General features: G+C 35.5%; 1 protein-coding gene across 5 annotated transcripts in view; it reads right to left on the minus strand.

The window, feature by feature from the left end:
* The window catches only part of SEMA3C (semaphorin 3C), a 171,182-nt gene extending 157,238 nt beyond the window's left edge, over positions 1-13,944 (minus strand). For 2 of the 5 annotated variants that reach the window (XM_057730792.1, XM_057730793.1), the window contains exons 1-2: positions 13,637-13,943; positions 11,455-11,595 (exon numbers count right to left, since the gene is read on the minus strand). In XM_057730792.1, coding sequence (XP_057586775.1) covers positions 11,455-11,557 — 103 coding nt within the window. In that variant the 5' untranslated portion in view covers positions 11,558-11,595; positions 13,637-13,943. Of the gene's footprint in view, positions 1-11,454; positions 11,596-13,636 lie in introns of those variants that run through there. The other 3 variants (XM_057730790.1, XM_057730794.1, XM_057730791.1) reach the window with 3 other exon arrangements.
* Between the last annotated feature and the right edge of the window lie 204 nt (positions 13,945-14,148).

The raw sequence follows: 14,148 nt of genomic DNA on the forward strand, positions 1-14,148 counted from the left end.
ATCTCTGTTTAAATGTACTTCATAATATTTTGATAAAAATTTCCTAGAGGCCATTAAAATCATGACCAACATTTTCCCCACTAAATTATGATTAAGATTTTGTTGGTATTTTTCATTCTACCAAAAAAGATAGAAGTGTTACATTCAGACAAAATACATTTCGGAACAACAATTATTACCAGGAATAATCAGGGATGTTTCCTAACGAAAAAGAGGTCAATTCATTAAGAAGCATAGCACTCCTAAATAAGTCAGGACCTAATAACAGAAAATTTAAAACATGATTATAAGGGGGTCAGTTCAAGATGGCAACATAGGAAGATCCTGATCTCACCATCTCCCATGAGCACAGTAAATCTTCAGCTACACAAGGAACGATGCCCTCTGAGAAAGACCTAGAAACTACCTGAACAGCACCTCCACAACAAAGGATAAAAGAGGTAGGGCAGGCAGAGATACAGTTTTCCAAAAAATCCACCTCTGGCACAGCAACCCACCATCAGCAGGGATCTCACAAATATGGTGCTTCTCCTTGAGGAGTAAGTGGTTTGTGCCCCATGTTAAGCACCCCAACTCTTGGGACTTGCACAGGAGACATGAGGTCCCATAATGTCTGGCTTTGAAAATCACAGGACTTATGTCCAGGAGACCCAAAAGGCTGTTGAAAACTGAGATTCTGCTATAAAAGGGCTTATACACAGACAACTTGCCTTAGGACTCAGCACACAAGTAGCAGTTTGAAAAACTCCTAGTCTATACGTGAAGGAAATTCATTTGCTAATCTTAAAGCATCTGCTGGAGGGGTAGTGGCCTGTTGGGGCTCTCTCTGTGGATGGAGGTGTTGGTGGGTGACATTTTTTGTGTTCTCCCCTCTCCCTGGCTAGTGCCAACAGGCACATACAGTCACAGCATTCTCCTGCTGCTCCACTAAATCTCTGGCATTTATGACCTGCCCTGTGTTCTCCTGCTGCCTTACTAAAGCTGGCAGTTGCATTACTGTACTCTCTGCTCCATCTACTAAAGTTAAAGTCTGCACATGCATCATGACCCTGAGCTCTCCTGCTGCCTCGCTAAAGCCAGCAGGTGTGCACAGTCCACACAGGAGATGCACCCTGATCCCTAGCTCTGGTGGCCAGGGAAGCTTTCATTTCTGGGCTCTAAAGGATTGAAACAATCAGAGAGTCAGTTCTTGGGAGGCTACCACACCCAGGGCATTGAACAGACAGCAGAATGAAACACAACCTCAGTCTTTCCATGGAAAATAAAAAGGCCTATTTTCTTGAGCATCAGTCTGAAGGGGAGACTTAAGATTTGCCACACATCTAGAAGCTATGGAAGTGCTCTCAGGGAATGTAGGCCAGGGAATGCCATCATTGTATCCTCTTCCCTTGACCTCACTACAGCTCACTGGTACCTCCCAGAAAGGAGTTTATACACTTGTCTGGAACCCTGAGTTTTGCAACTGTCATTCAAGGGACATCTCCACATCACCTGATCTGGAGGACAGAAGGCCTACATTTGTGGTCCCACAGAGCTGTATATATTTGCATACTTTAAAAGCTTCTGCCTGAGGGTATTCTTTCCAATCATTCTGAAACTAGGTGCTCTCTGAGATCCCTCCCTATGGAACACTGACAGGGCTTGGTATACCCTCAACATATGACCTATGAAGAATAAATAAGGCTGCTTAGACAATCACAAAGGTTTGAGAGACAAGCAAGAGTCAGTGCAAGGTTGAACAATAAGGTCCATCTCCTACATAAGACCACTCCTTTCAGACTGAGAGAGGTAGCTGTTTCATCTAATACATAGAAACAAATACAGAGAGTCAAGCAAAATGAGGAAACAAGAATATGTTCCAAAGAAGAAAATAAAACCTCAGAAAAAAATCTGAATTAAATGAAGACAAAAAACTTATCTGATAAACAGTTCAAAGTACTAGTCATGAAGATGCTCACTGAATTTTGGAGAAGACTGGATGAACACAGTGAGAACTTGAACAAATACAGAAAAGATACGAAAGAACCAAACAGAGGTCTCAGAATTGAAGAATACAAAAATGGGACTGAAAAATATACTAGAGTAGTTCAACAGCAGACTAGATGAAACAGAAGAAAGAATCAGTAATCTGGAAGACAGCGCAGTGGAAATTCACCTAAACAGGGCAGCAAAAGAAAAAAAAAAAATTAAAGTTAAGACAGTTTATATTTGCCTTATAGGGGTCCCAGAAGGAGAAGAGAGAGAGAAAAGGTAGAAAATTTATTTGAAGAAATAATGGCTAACCTGGGAAAGGAAACAGAATCCAGATCCAGGAATCCCAGAAAGTTCCAAATAAGAAGAACCCAAAGAGATCCACGCCAAGACACATCATAATTACAATGTCAAAATTTAAAGATCAATAAAGAATCTTAAAAATAGCAAGAAAAAAAACCCACAACTTTTTACATATAAGGGAACCCCCATAAGACTATCAGCAGAATTTTCAGCAGAAACTTTGCAGGACAGAAGGCAGTAGCATGATATATTCAAGGTGCTGAAAGGAAAAAAATTCCACCAAAAATACTCTACCCCACAAGGTTATCATCCTGAATTGAAGGAAAGATAAAGTTTTCCAGGCAAGTAAAAGTTAAAGGAGTTCATAACCAATAAACTGGCCTTACATGAAAAGTTAAAGGGACTTCTTTAAGCTGAAAAGAAAGAGCACCAATTAGTAACAAGAAAACATGTGAAAATAGAAATCTCACTGGTAAGGGTAAATATATAGTAAAGGTAGTAGATTAATCACTTATAAAGCTAGTGTGAAGGTTAAAACACAAAATAGTAAAAATAATTATAACTATAATTAGTTAAGGGATACATAAACTTAAAAAATGTAAAATGTGAAATCAAAAACATAAAATGTGGTGGCAGGAGTAAAAATACAGAGTTCTAGAATGCATTCAAATTTAACTTGTTTTCAACTTACAGTAGACTGTTATGTATATAAGCTGTTATATGAGAACCTCATGGTAACCATAAAGCAAAAACCTACAGTAGATACACAAAAGAGGGGAAAAAAAAAATCTAAGCTTAACACTAAAGAAAGTCATTAAAACACAAGGGAAGAGAATAAGAGAAGATGAAAAGAATAGAGAAGAACTACAAAACAGCCAGAAAGCAATTAGCAAAATGGTACATACCTATTAAACATTACCTTAAATGTAAATGGAATAAAGCCTACAATCAAAAGACAAAGAATGGCTGAACGGATTAAAAAAACAAAGCCCATCTATATGCTTCTTATAAGAGACTCACTTCAGATGTAAAGACATAATAGACTAAATGTTAATGGATGAAAAAAGATGTGTATGCAAACAAAACCAAGAAAAAAAAGTTGCGATAGCTATACTTATACGAGACAAAATAGAATTTAAAACAAATAATGTAAAAAAAAACCAAAGAAACCCAAAGATGGTCATTACATAATGATAAAGGGGGTCAAACCAACAAGAAGATATAACATTTGTAAACATTTGTGCATCCAAAATAGGAGTACCTAAATATATAAAAAAGCAAATATTAACAGACCTAAAGAGAGAAAATGACAGCAATATAATAACAGCAGGGGACTTTAATAATTCACTTAGGTCAATGGATAGATCATCTTAGACAAAAAATTAACAGAACATCAGTCTTAAACAACACATTATATCAGACAGACTTAAGAGATGTATGTAGAACATTCCATCCAAAAGCAGAAGAATACACATTCTTCTCAAGTGCACTTGGAATATTGTCCAGGATAGATTATATGTTAGGTCATAAAACAAGTCTCAATGAATTTAAGAAGACTGAAATCAAATCAAGCATCTTTTCTGAACACAGTGGTATAAAACTAGAAATCAGTTATAAGAAAAAAGCTGAAGAAAACCCCACAAACACATGGAGTAATATTAAACAATGTGCTACTGAACAACAAATAGGTCAATAAAGAAATCAAAAGAGAAATAAAAAAAATCTTTGGACACATGAAAATGGAAATACAACCTGCCAAAATCTATGGGATACAGCAAAAACAGTTGTAAGAGGTAATCATAGTGATACAGGCCTACCTCAAGAAGCAAGAAAATATCAAATAAACAATCTAACTTTACATTTAAAGGGACTAGAAAAAGAAGGACAAATGAAGCCCAAATTAGTAGAAGGGAGGCAATAATAAAGATCAGAGTGGAAATAAATTAAACAGAGACCAAAATACAATAGAAAAGATTAATGAAACTAAGAGCTGGTTCTTTGAAAAGATAAATGAAATTGGCAAATCTTTACCTAGATGCACCAACAGGAAAAGAAAGGGGGCTCAAATAAATAAAATCAGAAATGAAAAAAGGAGGCTCTACAACTGGTATCACAGACATACAAAGAATCATAAAAAACTACTATGAACAATTAAACACCAACAAATTTGGCAACCCAGAAGAAGTGGATACATTTCTGGAAACATACACTCTTCCAAGATTCAATGATAAGGAAGCAGAAAATATGAATAGGTCAATTACTAATAACTAGATTGAATTAGTAATCAAAAATGTCCTAACAAAAGTCTAGAAACAGATGGCCTCTCTGGTGAATTGTACCAAACATTCAAAGAAGATTTAACATCTATCCTTCTTAAAACTCTTCCAAAAAATTGAAAAGGAAGGTATGCTTCCAAACTCATTTTATGAGGCCAGCATTACCCTGATACCAAAGCCAGTAAAGGACTCCAAACACACACACATACACACACAAATTACAGGTCGATATGCCAGATGAACATAGTTGCAAAAATCCTCAACAAAATATTAGCAAACAGAATTCAACATCAGCATATATTATTCAAATTCAAAAGAAGTAAATACCATGACCAAGTGGGATTTATTCTAGGGATGTAAGGATGGTTCATCATCTGCAAATCAATCAACATAATATGCCACAGTAACAAAATGAAGGAGAAAAATCACATGATTGTCTCCAACTCAGAGAAAGCATTTGACAAAATTCAACTTTCATTTACAATAAAAACTCAACGAAAGGAGTACAGAGGGAATATGCTTCAACATAATAAAGACCATACATGACAAACCCACAGGTAACCTCATATTCAATGGTGAAAAGCTAAAAGCTTTCCCTCTAAGATAAGGAACAAGACAAGGATGACTACTCTTGCCACTTTTACCCAACATAATGTTGGAAGTCTTAGTCAGTGCAATTAGGAAAGAAAAAGAATTACAAGGCATCCAAATTGGAAAGGAAGAAGTAATACTGTCACTATTTGTGAGCAACATGATTTTATATATACAGAAATTCACAATACTTCGCCAAAAAATTGTTAAAACTAATAAACTCAGTAAAGTTGTCAGATACAAAATCAATATTCAAAATTTGGATGTATTTCTATACACTAAACTATTAGAAATAGAAATTAGGAGAACAATCCCATTACAATTGCATCAAAAAGAATAAAATACTATATTTCTGTTAATCATAACCATTTTTGATATTCCACACAGGAATCATGGATCAGGGCAAAGGATAAAGGGCCAAATGAGATGCCAGTGAGTTTGTGCATTATATAAATCTTACCTAGGATCTTTCTCTTATATCATATTGGCTAAACTTGAGTCCCATAGCCACTCATACTTGTAAAGATATTCAGAAGACCGAGACAGCAAGGGAGCATCCCCAGTTCTACTATCAATAGAAACACAGACTGGGCTTGGAAGACTCCATACACACTACCTCACTGGATCATTACACAAACTCAGTGAAGTATGTATGTGGCACCTACACTGGTTCTATGAATTTTTGAGAGTTAGAATATTATTTTTTCCCATTATCTTAAGAGAAGACTGTCTTAAATATTAAACTTTTAGTTGTGCATGGTCCAGGACCAAAGACAGAAGCAGGAGAGACTAATTTACCACAGGAACCATGGAGGAGGTTTTCTTTGATTTTGCTTTGAAAAGCAGATATGAGAGGAGCTAAGACATGATGACTAAATGTAATGTGCTATCCTGGATGGGATCCTGGAACAGAAAAAGGACATTAGTTGAAAACTAAGGAAATCTAAAAAATGGACTTTATTTAATACTAATGTATCAATATTGGTCTATTAATCATAACCAATGTACAATCATACAATCATAATTATTAATGCAACATATTAATATAAGAGAGGAAACTGGGTGTAGGGTATGTGAAAGCTCCCTGTACTACCTTGTTAATTTTTCTGTAAATCTAAAACTCTTTTAACAGTAAAGTTTACTTAAATGGAAAAAAAGTAAATACCTACGAATAAATTTAACCAAAGAGGGGAAAGACCTGTACACTGAAAACTATGCACTGAAAAAAACTGAAGAAGAAACATGGAAATTTAGAGACATTTTGTGCTCATGGATTGGAAGAATTAATACAGTTTAAATGTCCACATTACCCAAAGCAATATACAGATTCAATGCAGTCTCTATCAAAATTCCAATGACGTTTTTCACAGAAATCGAACAAACAATTCTAAAATTTGTATGGAACCACAAAAGACCCTGAATAGCCAAGCAATTCTGAGAAAGATGAATAAGGCTGGGATATCATGCTCCCTGATTTCAAACTATATTACAAAGCTGTAGTAATCAAAAGAGTATGGTATTGGCATAAAACAGACATATAGATCAATGGAACAGAACACAGAGCTCAGAAATAAAATAAAGCATACATGGTCAAAAATTTACAACAAAGAAGCTAAGAATATACAATGGGGAAAGGACAACCTCTTCAATAAATGGTGCTGGAAAAACTGGACAGCCCAATGCATGCATGCACACACACACACACACACACACACAAGAATCTAGACCATTATTTTACAGCATACACAAAAATTTATTCCAAATGGATTAAAGATTTAAAAGTAAGACCAGAAACAAAAAATTCTTGGAAGAAAACATAGGAAACAAGTTCTTTGACATGAGTCTTGGTGATGATTTTTTAGGTCTGACTCCAAAAGCAAAGGCAACAAAAGGAAAAATAAACAAATGTAAATACCTCAAACTAAAAAGCTTCTGCACAGCAACGGAACTCATCAACAAAATAAAAGGCAACCTTCTGAATGGGAAAACATATTTTGCAAAATATATATCCAATAAGGGATATTATCTACAGTACAGAAAGGCCTCATACAACTCAGTAGCAAAATTACAAATAATTCGACTAAAAAATGGGCAGAAGATACGAATAAACATTTTCCAAACAGTCATACAGATGGCCAAGGGGCACATGAAAAGATACTCCACATTACTCATCTTCAGGGAAATGCAAATCAAAACCACAATGAGATATCACCTTAGATCACACCTGTCAGTAGGGTTACCAACAAAAAGACAAGAAATGTGTTGGCAAGAATGTGAAGAAAAAGGAACCCTTGTGCACTGTTGGTGGGAATGTAAATTGCTGCAGCAACTACAGAAAACTGTGGGGAGGTTCCTCAAAAAATCGAAAGTAGAACTAACATAATTGATTCACTAATTCTATTTCTAGGTATTTATTCAAAGAGAAAGAAAACACTAACTCAAAAGATATATGAATCCCCAAGTTCACTGCAGCATTATTTAAAATAACCAAGATATGGAAGCAACTAAGTTGTCATCAATGGATGAATAGATAAAGAAGATATGGTATGTATATACAATAGAATATTACTCAGCCACAAAAAAGAATGAAATCTTGCTAGTTGCAACAACATGCACAATCCTTGAGGGCATTATGCTAAGCGAAATAAGTCATACAGAGAAAGGCAAATACTGTGTGATCTCATCTATATATGGCATCTTAAAAAAAAAAAATTCAAGCCTTAGATATGGAGCACAGATTGGTGGTTCCAGAGGCAGAGGATAGGGGGTGGGTGAAATTGGTGAAGGGGTCAAAAGATATAAACTTCTGGGTATAAATACATCATGGGGGCATAAAAATATAACATGGTGACTACAATTAGTAATATTGTATTTCAAAGTTGCTAAGAAGGTAAATCTTAAAAGTCCTCACCACGAGAAAAAAAAATTTTGGAACCTTCTATAGTGACATATGGTAACAACTTATTGCAGTAATTAATCATTTTGCAGTTCATACAAATATCGAATCATTATGCTGTACACCTAAAACTAATACAGTGTTATATGTCAATTATATCTCAATAAAAACGTAAAGAAAAGAAAAAAGAATCTACCTCATTTTTAAGTAGAAACAATATTTAACACATTTAAGGCAGTCATCACATTTTATATCCATTCAAATATAGACAATATTTCCATTTTTCTGAAGCTCAGAAACTTTTCTTAAAATTACAGGCAACTGATATCTTTTGTCAAATTATGGAGTATTTATTCCTGATTTTGTAAAAGTTTACATGCTAAAATTTCTTCTTGATGAAGGCAGAATCTTTTCAATAATGATTTCCCTTGTATATTAGCAAGCAAAACGAGTTTTGTCTATTTATATACATAGTCCTGCCTTTCCTTATGATCCTTATTGATCTTAAAGATTTTCTGGAAAAAAATATGACAATAATGTTATGAAATGTGAATCTGTCAAACTGTTGGAATTTTTTTAAGAAAAATTCAACTCAAACAAAAAGAATCTGCATGAGTGTTTTATTCATTTGAAAAGCTATTTGGCAAAACATAAGAATTATAAAAAATTATGAAATGCAATATGTAATAGGAGTCACAGTTCTTTTAACATGCAAGATTTATCTAGCACAAATGTAACTAATTAATAACACCTGAAGTATATGCTCCCATAGGAGTGATGACGATCTGGCTGACCCTGCACTAGATCAATAGGGAAGGCAAATCTGCAAATCATTGTTTCCCAAATGTTATCACGCCATCACTCCACCACCACCACAAGGGATGGAATTTGGATGGGAGAAGAGATCTCTTATTTCACAAACCTTTAAACTGGCTGTGATTCTTAACTGGACAGTAAGACAAAACAGAGGATTCTTCTAATGTGTCACTCAGAAATTTTTAAATATGAAATAAATGAAAGTATATATATGTATGTATTTAAATTAACATATATTCATATATACGTCGACCCTGTACAAAGTTCTATATTTTGATGTTAAGACTAAACCATTTTGGAAGAAATTTAGTAACCTATTCAGTGTGATACTCAGATAATTCACAGTAAGATCAATGAGACACTTTAAGTAATAAGAAATTTGGAACAGAATCTCAAGCAGGTACACTGTCAAATCTCTTAAGAAAATTACTGTAAATTAATGATTAAAAAATAAACATTTTAACAACTGGTTTTGCTCAAGGTTTTTTTCATATGATACTTTGCCTATTATATAGTTAATTTTTTGTTTTTTTAGTATTAATTTAGAAATTGTGGCATTTCATTATCCTTGTTGATATATCTCTTTAAAACAGTATCCAAATTAGGTGAACTCTAATTATTTCCTAGTAAGACTCTTGGGAAGGATAAAATAGGAATTTTAAGACTTTCAGATCATTAGCTTATCTAATTATGCTGTATTCTGCATATGTTATAAAGTATTATTCTGTAAGAATCTATTTTGAGTTTAAGAGCATTTAAAATTTTAGATATGTATGCAGTATTTTAAAAAGCCCATCATAATCTCTAGTAACTTTGTACATAGCAGTCGTCCTACATGGTATTGAAGTTTGGTTTCAAAAGATAGTATTAATTTCCTTTGTAAAAGATAAATAGTAATTGTCTTTTCTGTCTTTTCAAGAGCAGACTTGATAAATTATTTCTAGGAACACACTTGCTTTTAATATTTACATATTTTGGCTTAAGTTTCAGTTAAAAAAAGTTTGGTTAGTTTTGCTGTAATAGAGAGAGCAGGTTTAGATACCTAATCTATGAATCTATGAAACCACTCCACTGTTTTATATGCTAGGAGAAATACAGAAAACAGGAGGGATATTGTACTGCTCCTTAATGCCTTCCTTTTTTTATTTGATTAGGTAATTCATAGTTCTCAACTTGAGAGAAGAGGTATAAACAGACTGCAAGATGTATTAGTAATTAAAAAAAAAAAAAAGACACTTCAAAGGGTCTGTTTTTCCTTTCTTTCCAACTGGATAGCCATGAGTTTTTGAGGGGAATGCCTAACTCAGAAGCTGAGGAAACAATTAGAAGCTCACACACTCTAAGTTCTAAATAAAGCTCCTTCAGTGCTCATGATTGACTTTGGGGAAAGCACTTGGTGATTTAAGAAAGAAAAAAAAAAGATAGCCACTTGACTGATAAGTGTCAGTCATACTGCTGTTTGAGATTCAAGATAAACCGGTTTGCAAGGCAGAAACAGAGATACAGATGTAGAGAACAAACATACGGACACCAAGTGGGGAAAGCGGGGCCGGGGGGGTTGGGGGAGAATGAACTGGGAAATTGGGATTGCCATATATACATTACTAATAAGAAAAAAGTATCAACTCGTACACTTTAAATATATACAGTTTATTGTATGTCAATTGTATCTCAATAAAAGTTCTGAAAGAAAAAAAAAGAAATTCAAGATAACAGAGTTTCAAAGATAACCTGCTATATAAGGTCTGAGAGTATACTATTTCTCAAATGAATGAAAATATGCCCAATGACCCTGAGGTTTATGCAGAGACAGAGCTGAAAGAAATAATAAAAATATAAGTGACCCTGATTGGCACGATGATCCTCCTGATCCGTTTCTTACTCCATCTGTTCAATTAGTATGGATTACATGACTGACCAAAATCATCCATCTGCAAGTTGTGTGAACTATATACATTAAAGCTCATGCACATGCTTGGCAAACCATTCCCTTAGAGGACCTTAAGCCTTTCATGTTTGTGAAAATTTGAAACCAACTCATTTCCTTAAACTTCTGAAGAGAACATTTCCCTACAACACCAATCAAAAGCCTATTTCCAATTATTCTCTCAGGTCCTTTTCAAATAATTAGAAGACTCTGTCAATCTCAGGAACTCCTCATGGAAACAGAAGACACACCATTAGACCAATGTATGGAAGAGACCAGTTTTGAGGCTAAGGTCCAAAATGTATTAGAAAAAATTTCAATGACGATTAGCATATATGGGGAGTTCCTCAACAAAGTCAAGTGACTACTAAGACCAAAGATCTTAGGCTTTGAGTTCTTCACCATCTCTTCATGCATGTACATGCAAACACAGAAGAAACTTCAAAAAGGGCAGAATATACTTCAAGCATTTTCATAAACAAATGTAATAGAGGCTTTTGTCTATTAACCAATCATTTAAAATAGCCATGTCATCCAAAAAGCAATCCAGTAGATATTTTTAAAGCTAATCAATACTCAATAATATTTTACTGTCTTTAGTAATTTTTCAATCTGGATAAGAAAAAAAAGACTTCAAATAACATTTTCCTCAGAGTGTTTACCAACTTTCTTACCATCAAATGTTAAGTAAACTCGTGCTTGGGGCTGAGATGATCCTTTTACCCAGGTAGAACAAACAAATACTCCAACCAAGACCCAAATTGCCTGGAATGCCATTTCTTCAGATTTGCAAGTTAATATCCAAGGGAAAATACCTTTAAAATAAAGATAACAAGTTTATTATGTTTCACTTCACATTTTAGGATCACACATCCACCCATACACACAAAACCAGCAACCTAGACAGAGCACCAGCAATCTAGTTCAGATATCAAAAGACATATCTGAACTTTTACAGTTATGCAAACAGTAGGAGGTGCTGTGACTTTGTTTCTTAGATGTGAAAAATTTGGATTCGATTTCATTTGTGTCTGGAAGTCTTTATTAAAAGTGAAATTATTTCATTTTCCGCAAAATCATGCTTTTATTAAACAAAACAGTCAGGAAAAAGTTATTGAGTCCCAAAGGAAAAGCCAATATTTAAACTTGTTCTTCTCTTTAAAAAACACATTACATTGAAAAGACTTGAGAATGGTGCCAATAGGTATTAGCAGATGAAAACTTTTCTTTCTACCATAAATATAGTAGCAGTAGAACAATCCCACATGAACATTCACTTCCACACACTCATTAGCTCTTCTGGAGTAACCATCTCTGAAATGATATGTCTACACATAAATCTACTAGTGCTCAATCCTTGATCACTTAAATCACTGGAATTAGTTATCTGCCAGTTTATACAGATGACCATACAGCTGTTAAATGATGTAGATGAGGTAACCATGAATTTGTGCCAAATTCAAACCAGTGACTTAGCGGTGAGCAATCCAATGAACCATGTAACCCTCAATGCATACTTAAAATAAATCAACTAGAAAGTGGGCTGTAAAAATTTCAAAAGATAAATCAGAGAGACAGGTATTACTATTTGAAACTATAGCTATAGAATTGATACATGCTATTAACTAATGTCTGAATACCAAAGATCAGGTAATATGTATCTTTATATCTACAGGAGCTCTAGTGGCCACAATATGTAAAATAAACTCAGGACCATAAGAGAAACCTCATCATTTTGAGTCTATCACAATTATACAATGAGATGACACGACAGAGTTTAATCTAGAAATTTATTTTTACAAGTTACAACAATACTGATCTTCAATATTATGTGGCTTTTAAAATAAAATCTTACCACTAATTTTATTCAATAAAGAAATGCCACAAAAAAAGCTACTAAAATTTGAAAAGTAACACAGAAGCAACAGAGAAGCTTTAGTAATACAGAAGCAAGTGAACAATTACACTAAACACGCCACTGTAAACAAAAATTATAAGTTTATTTCCTATGTTATAAGAGGCAGAAACAAAATTATATGCTTCTTTTACCACACAGGTGGAGGAAACCCTAGAGATGTTTGTGTCGGTAATTTTCAAAAGAAACACTTCCTTCTTTCTTCCACAACCTCTTCACCTTGTCATCCCTAAATTAACTTGGAAGAAAATTGATTTTATAGGGTGAGTTTCCCTTAGTAATTTGCTCCCTGGTTTTGTTGACTTAATATATAAAGTCCCCCCCACCAAAAAAAAAAAAGCTATAAATATGCCTGAACTTTGTATCATTATTAAGCAGGCTGATAATAGTCACGCATTCTACATATTGCTATTATCAATATCTGATGTCTCCACGAAAGTGACGTATGCCACAAACTGCAAAGAATAATATTGAAAATGAAATGACAGGTCAAGTGGAGTGAGTATACAGAGCAATGTGATTTCAAGCCAACCTAGAGATGAGAAGGGACTGAAAGCCAAGTGTCTTATACATGTCCCCGCCCCTCATATTTTATGACTTTTTCCCTTTAACTCACTTAAGACATGCCGCTTGTTGTTTTCACTTGTACCGATTTAACACTAATAACACGTAAGAAAAGGACTCTTTTTATTAAATCTTCTAGAGTAATTTTGCCTTAGAGGGCAGGGAAACACTCAACTTTAAACTCTCCGCAGGTGTCATAACCTAAAGAAACAATTCCAGCCGGGCTCTCAGCAAGGGAAACACTTCCATGACAAACTGCATGCGCTCTTAAGAAAATGTCCAGACTTGAGCACACCGGTGTGTGAAAAGTCTATACACAGACCTAAAAGTTATATTTTGCTAAATTTGTAATGCTGAAAACAACAAATCCAGCTTACCGAGGTGGGACGCGATCAGCACGGAGAAGTCGTCAGTTTGCTACAGGTTTGGATCCACGTGTTTCTAGTCCTTTTCCCCCAAAGACCGTAATTTCTAGAGCGTCCCAGCGGTGAAATTCTTTCTTCCCGGTCCTCTGAGTTTCTTTGTAAAGGAATCCTCAGCGTTGCAGTGGCGCGGCACCAGAAGCCTCGCTCCCCGTCGCTCAGTCAAGCAGTTCCGAGTGAATGGAAAGTGGCCTGCGCGGGGGGCGAGCGCTCGGGTGTCCGATTACAGCGACGCGGCGCGCGGCTCGGGCTGCCCCGGCGCGCCGCCCAGCCGGCTCGCATCACCCGCCCAGCACACTCGGCCGCATCCCCGCCGGCCGCGAGGCCCCACCCAGAGCGCGCCCGCGAGAGGGTGGCAGGGAGCCGCCAGGGCGGGGCCGACCCCAGGACAAGCTGCCCTCGAGATGGAGGAATGCGTTGCAGCAGTCTAGGGGACCAACTAAACAACTCTGCTGCTTTCGCACTCT

This window comes from Hippopotamus amphibius, chromosome 4, assembly GCF_030028045.1.
Source record: "Hippopotamus amphibius kiboko isolate mHipAmp2 chromosome 4, mHipAmp2.hap2, whole genome shotgun sequence".
NCBI lineage: Eukaryota > Metazoa > Chordata > Mammalia > Artiodactyla > Hippopotamidae > Hippopotamus > Hippopotamus amphibius.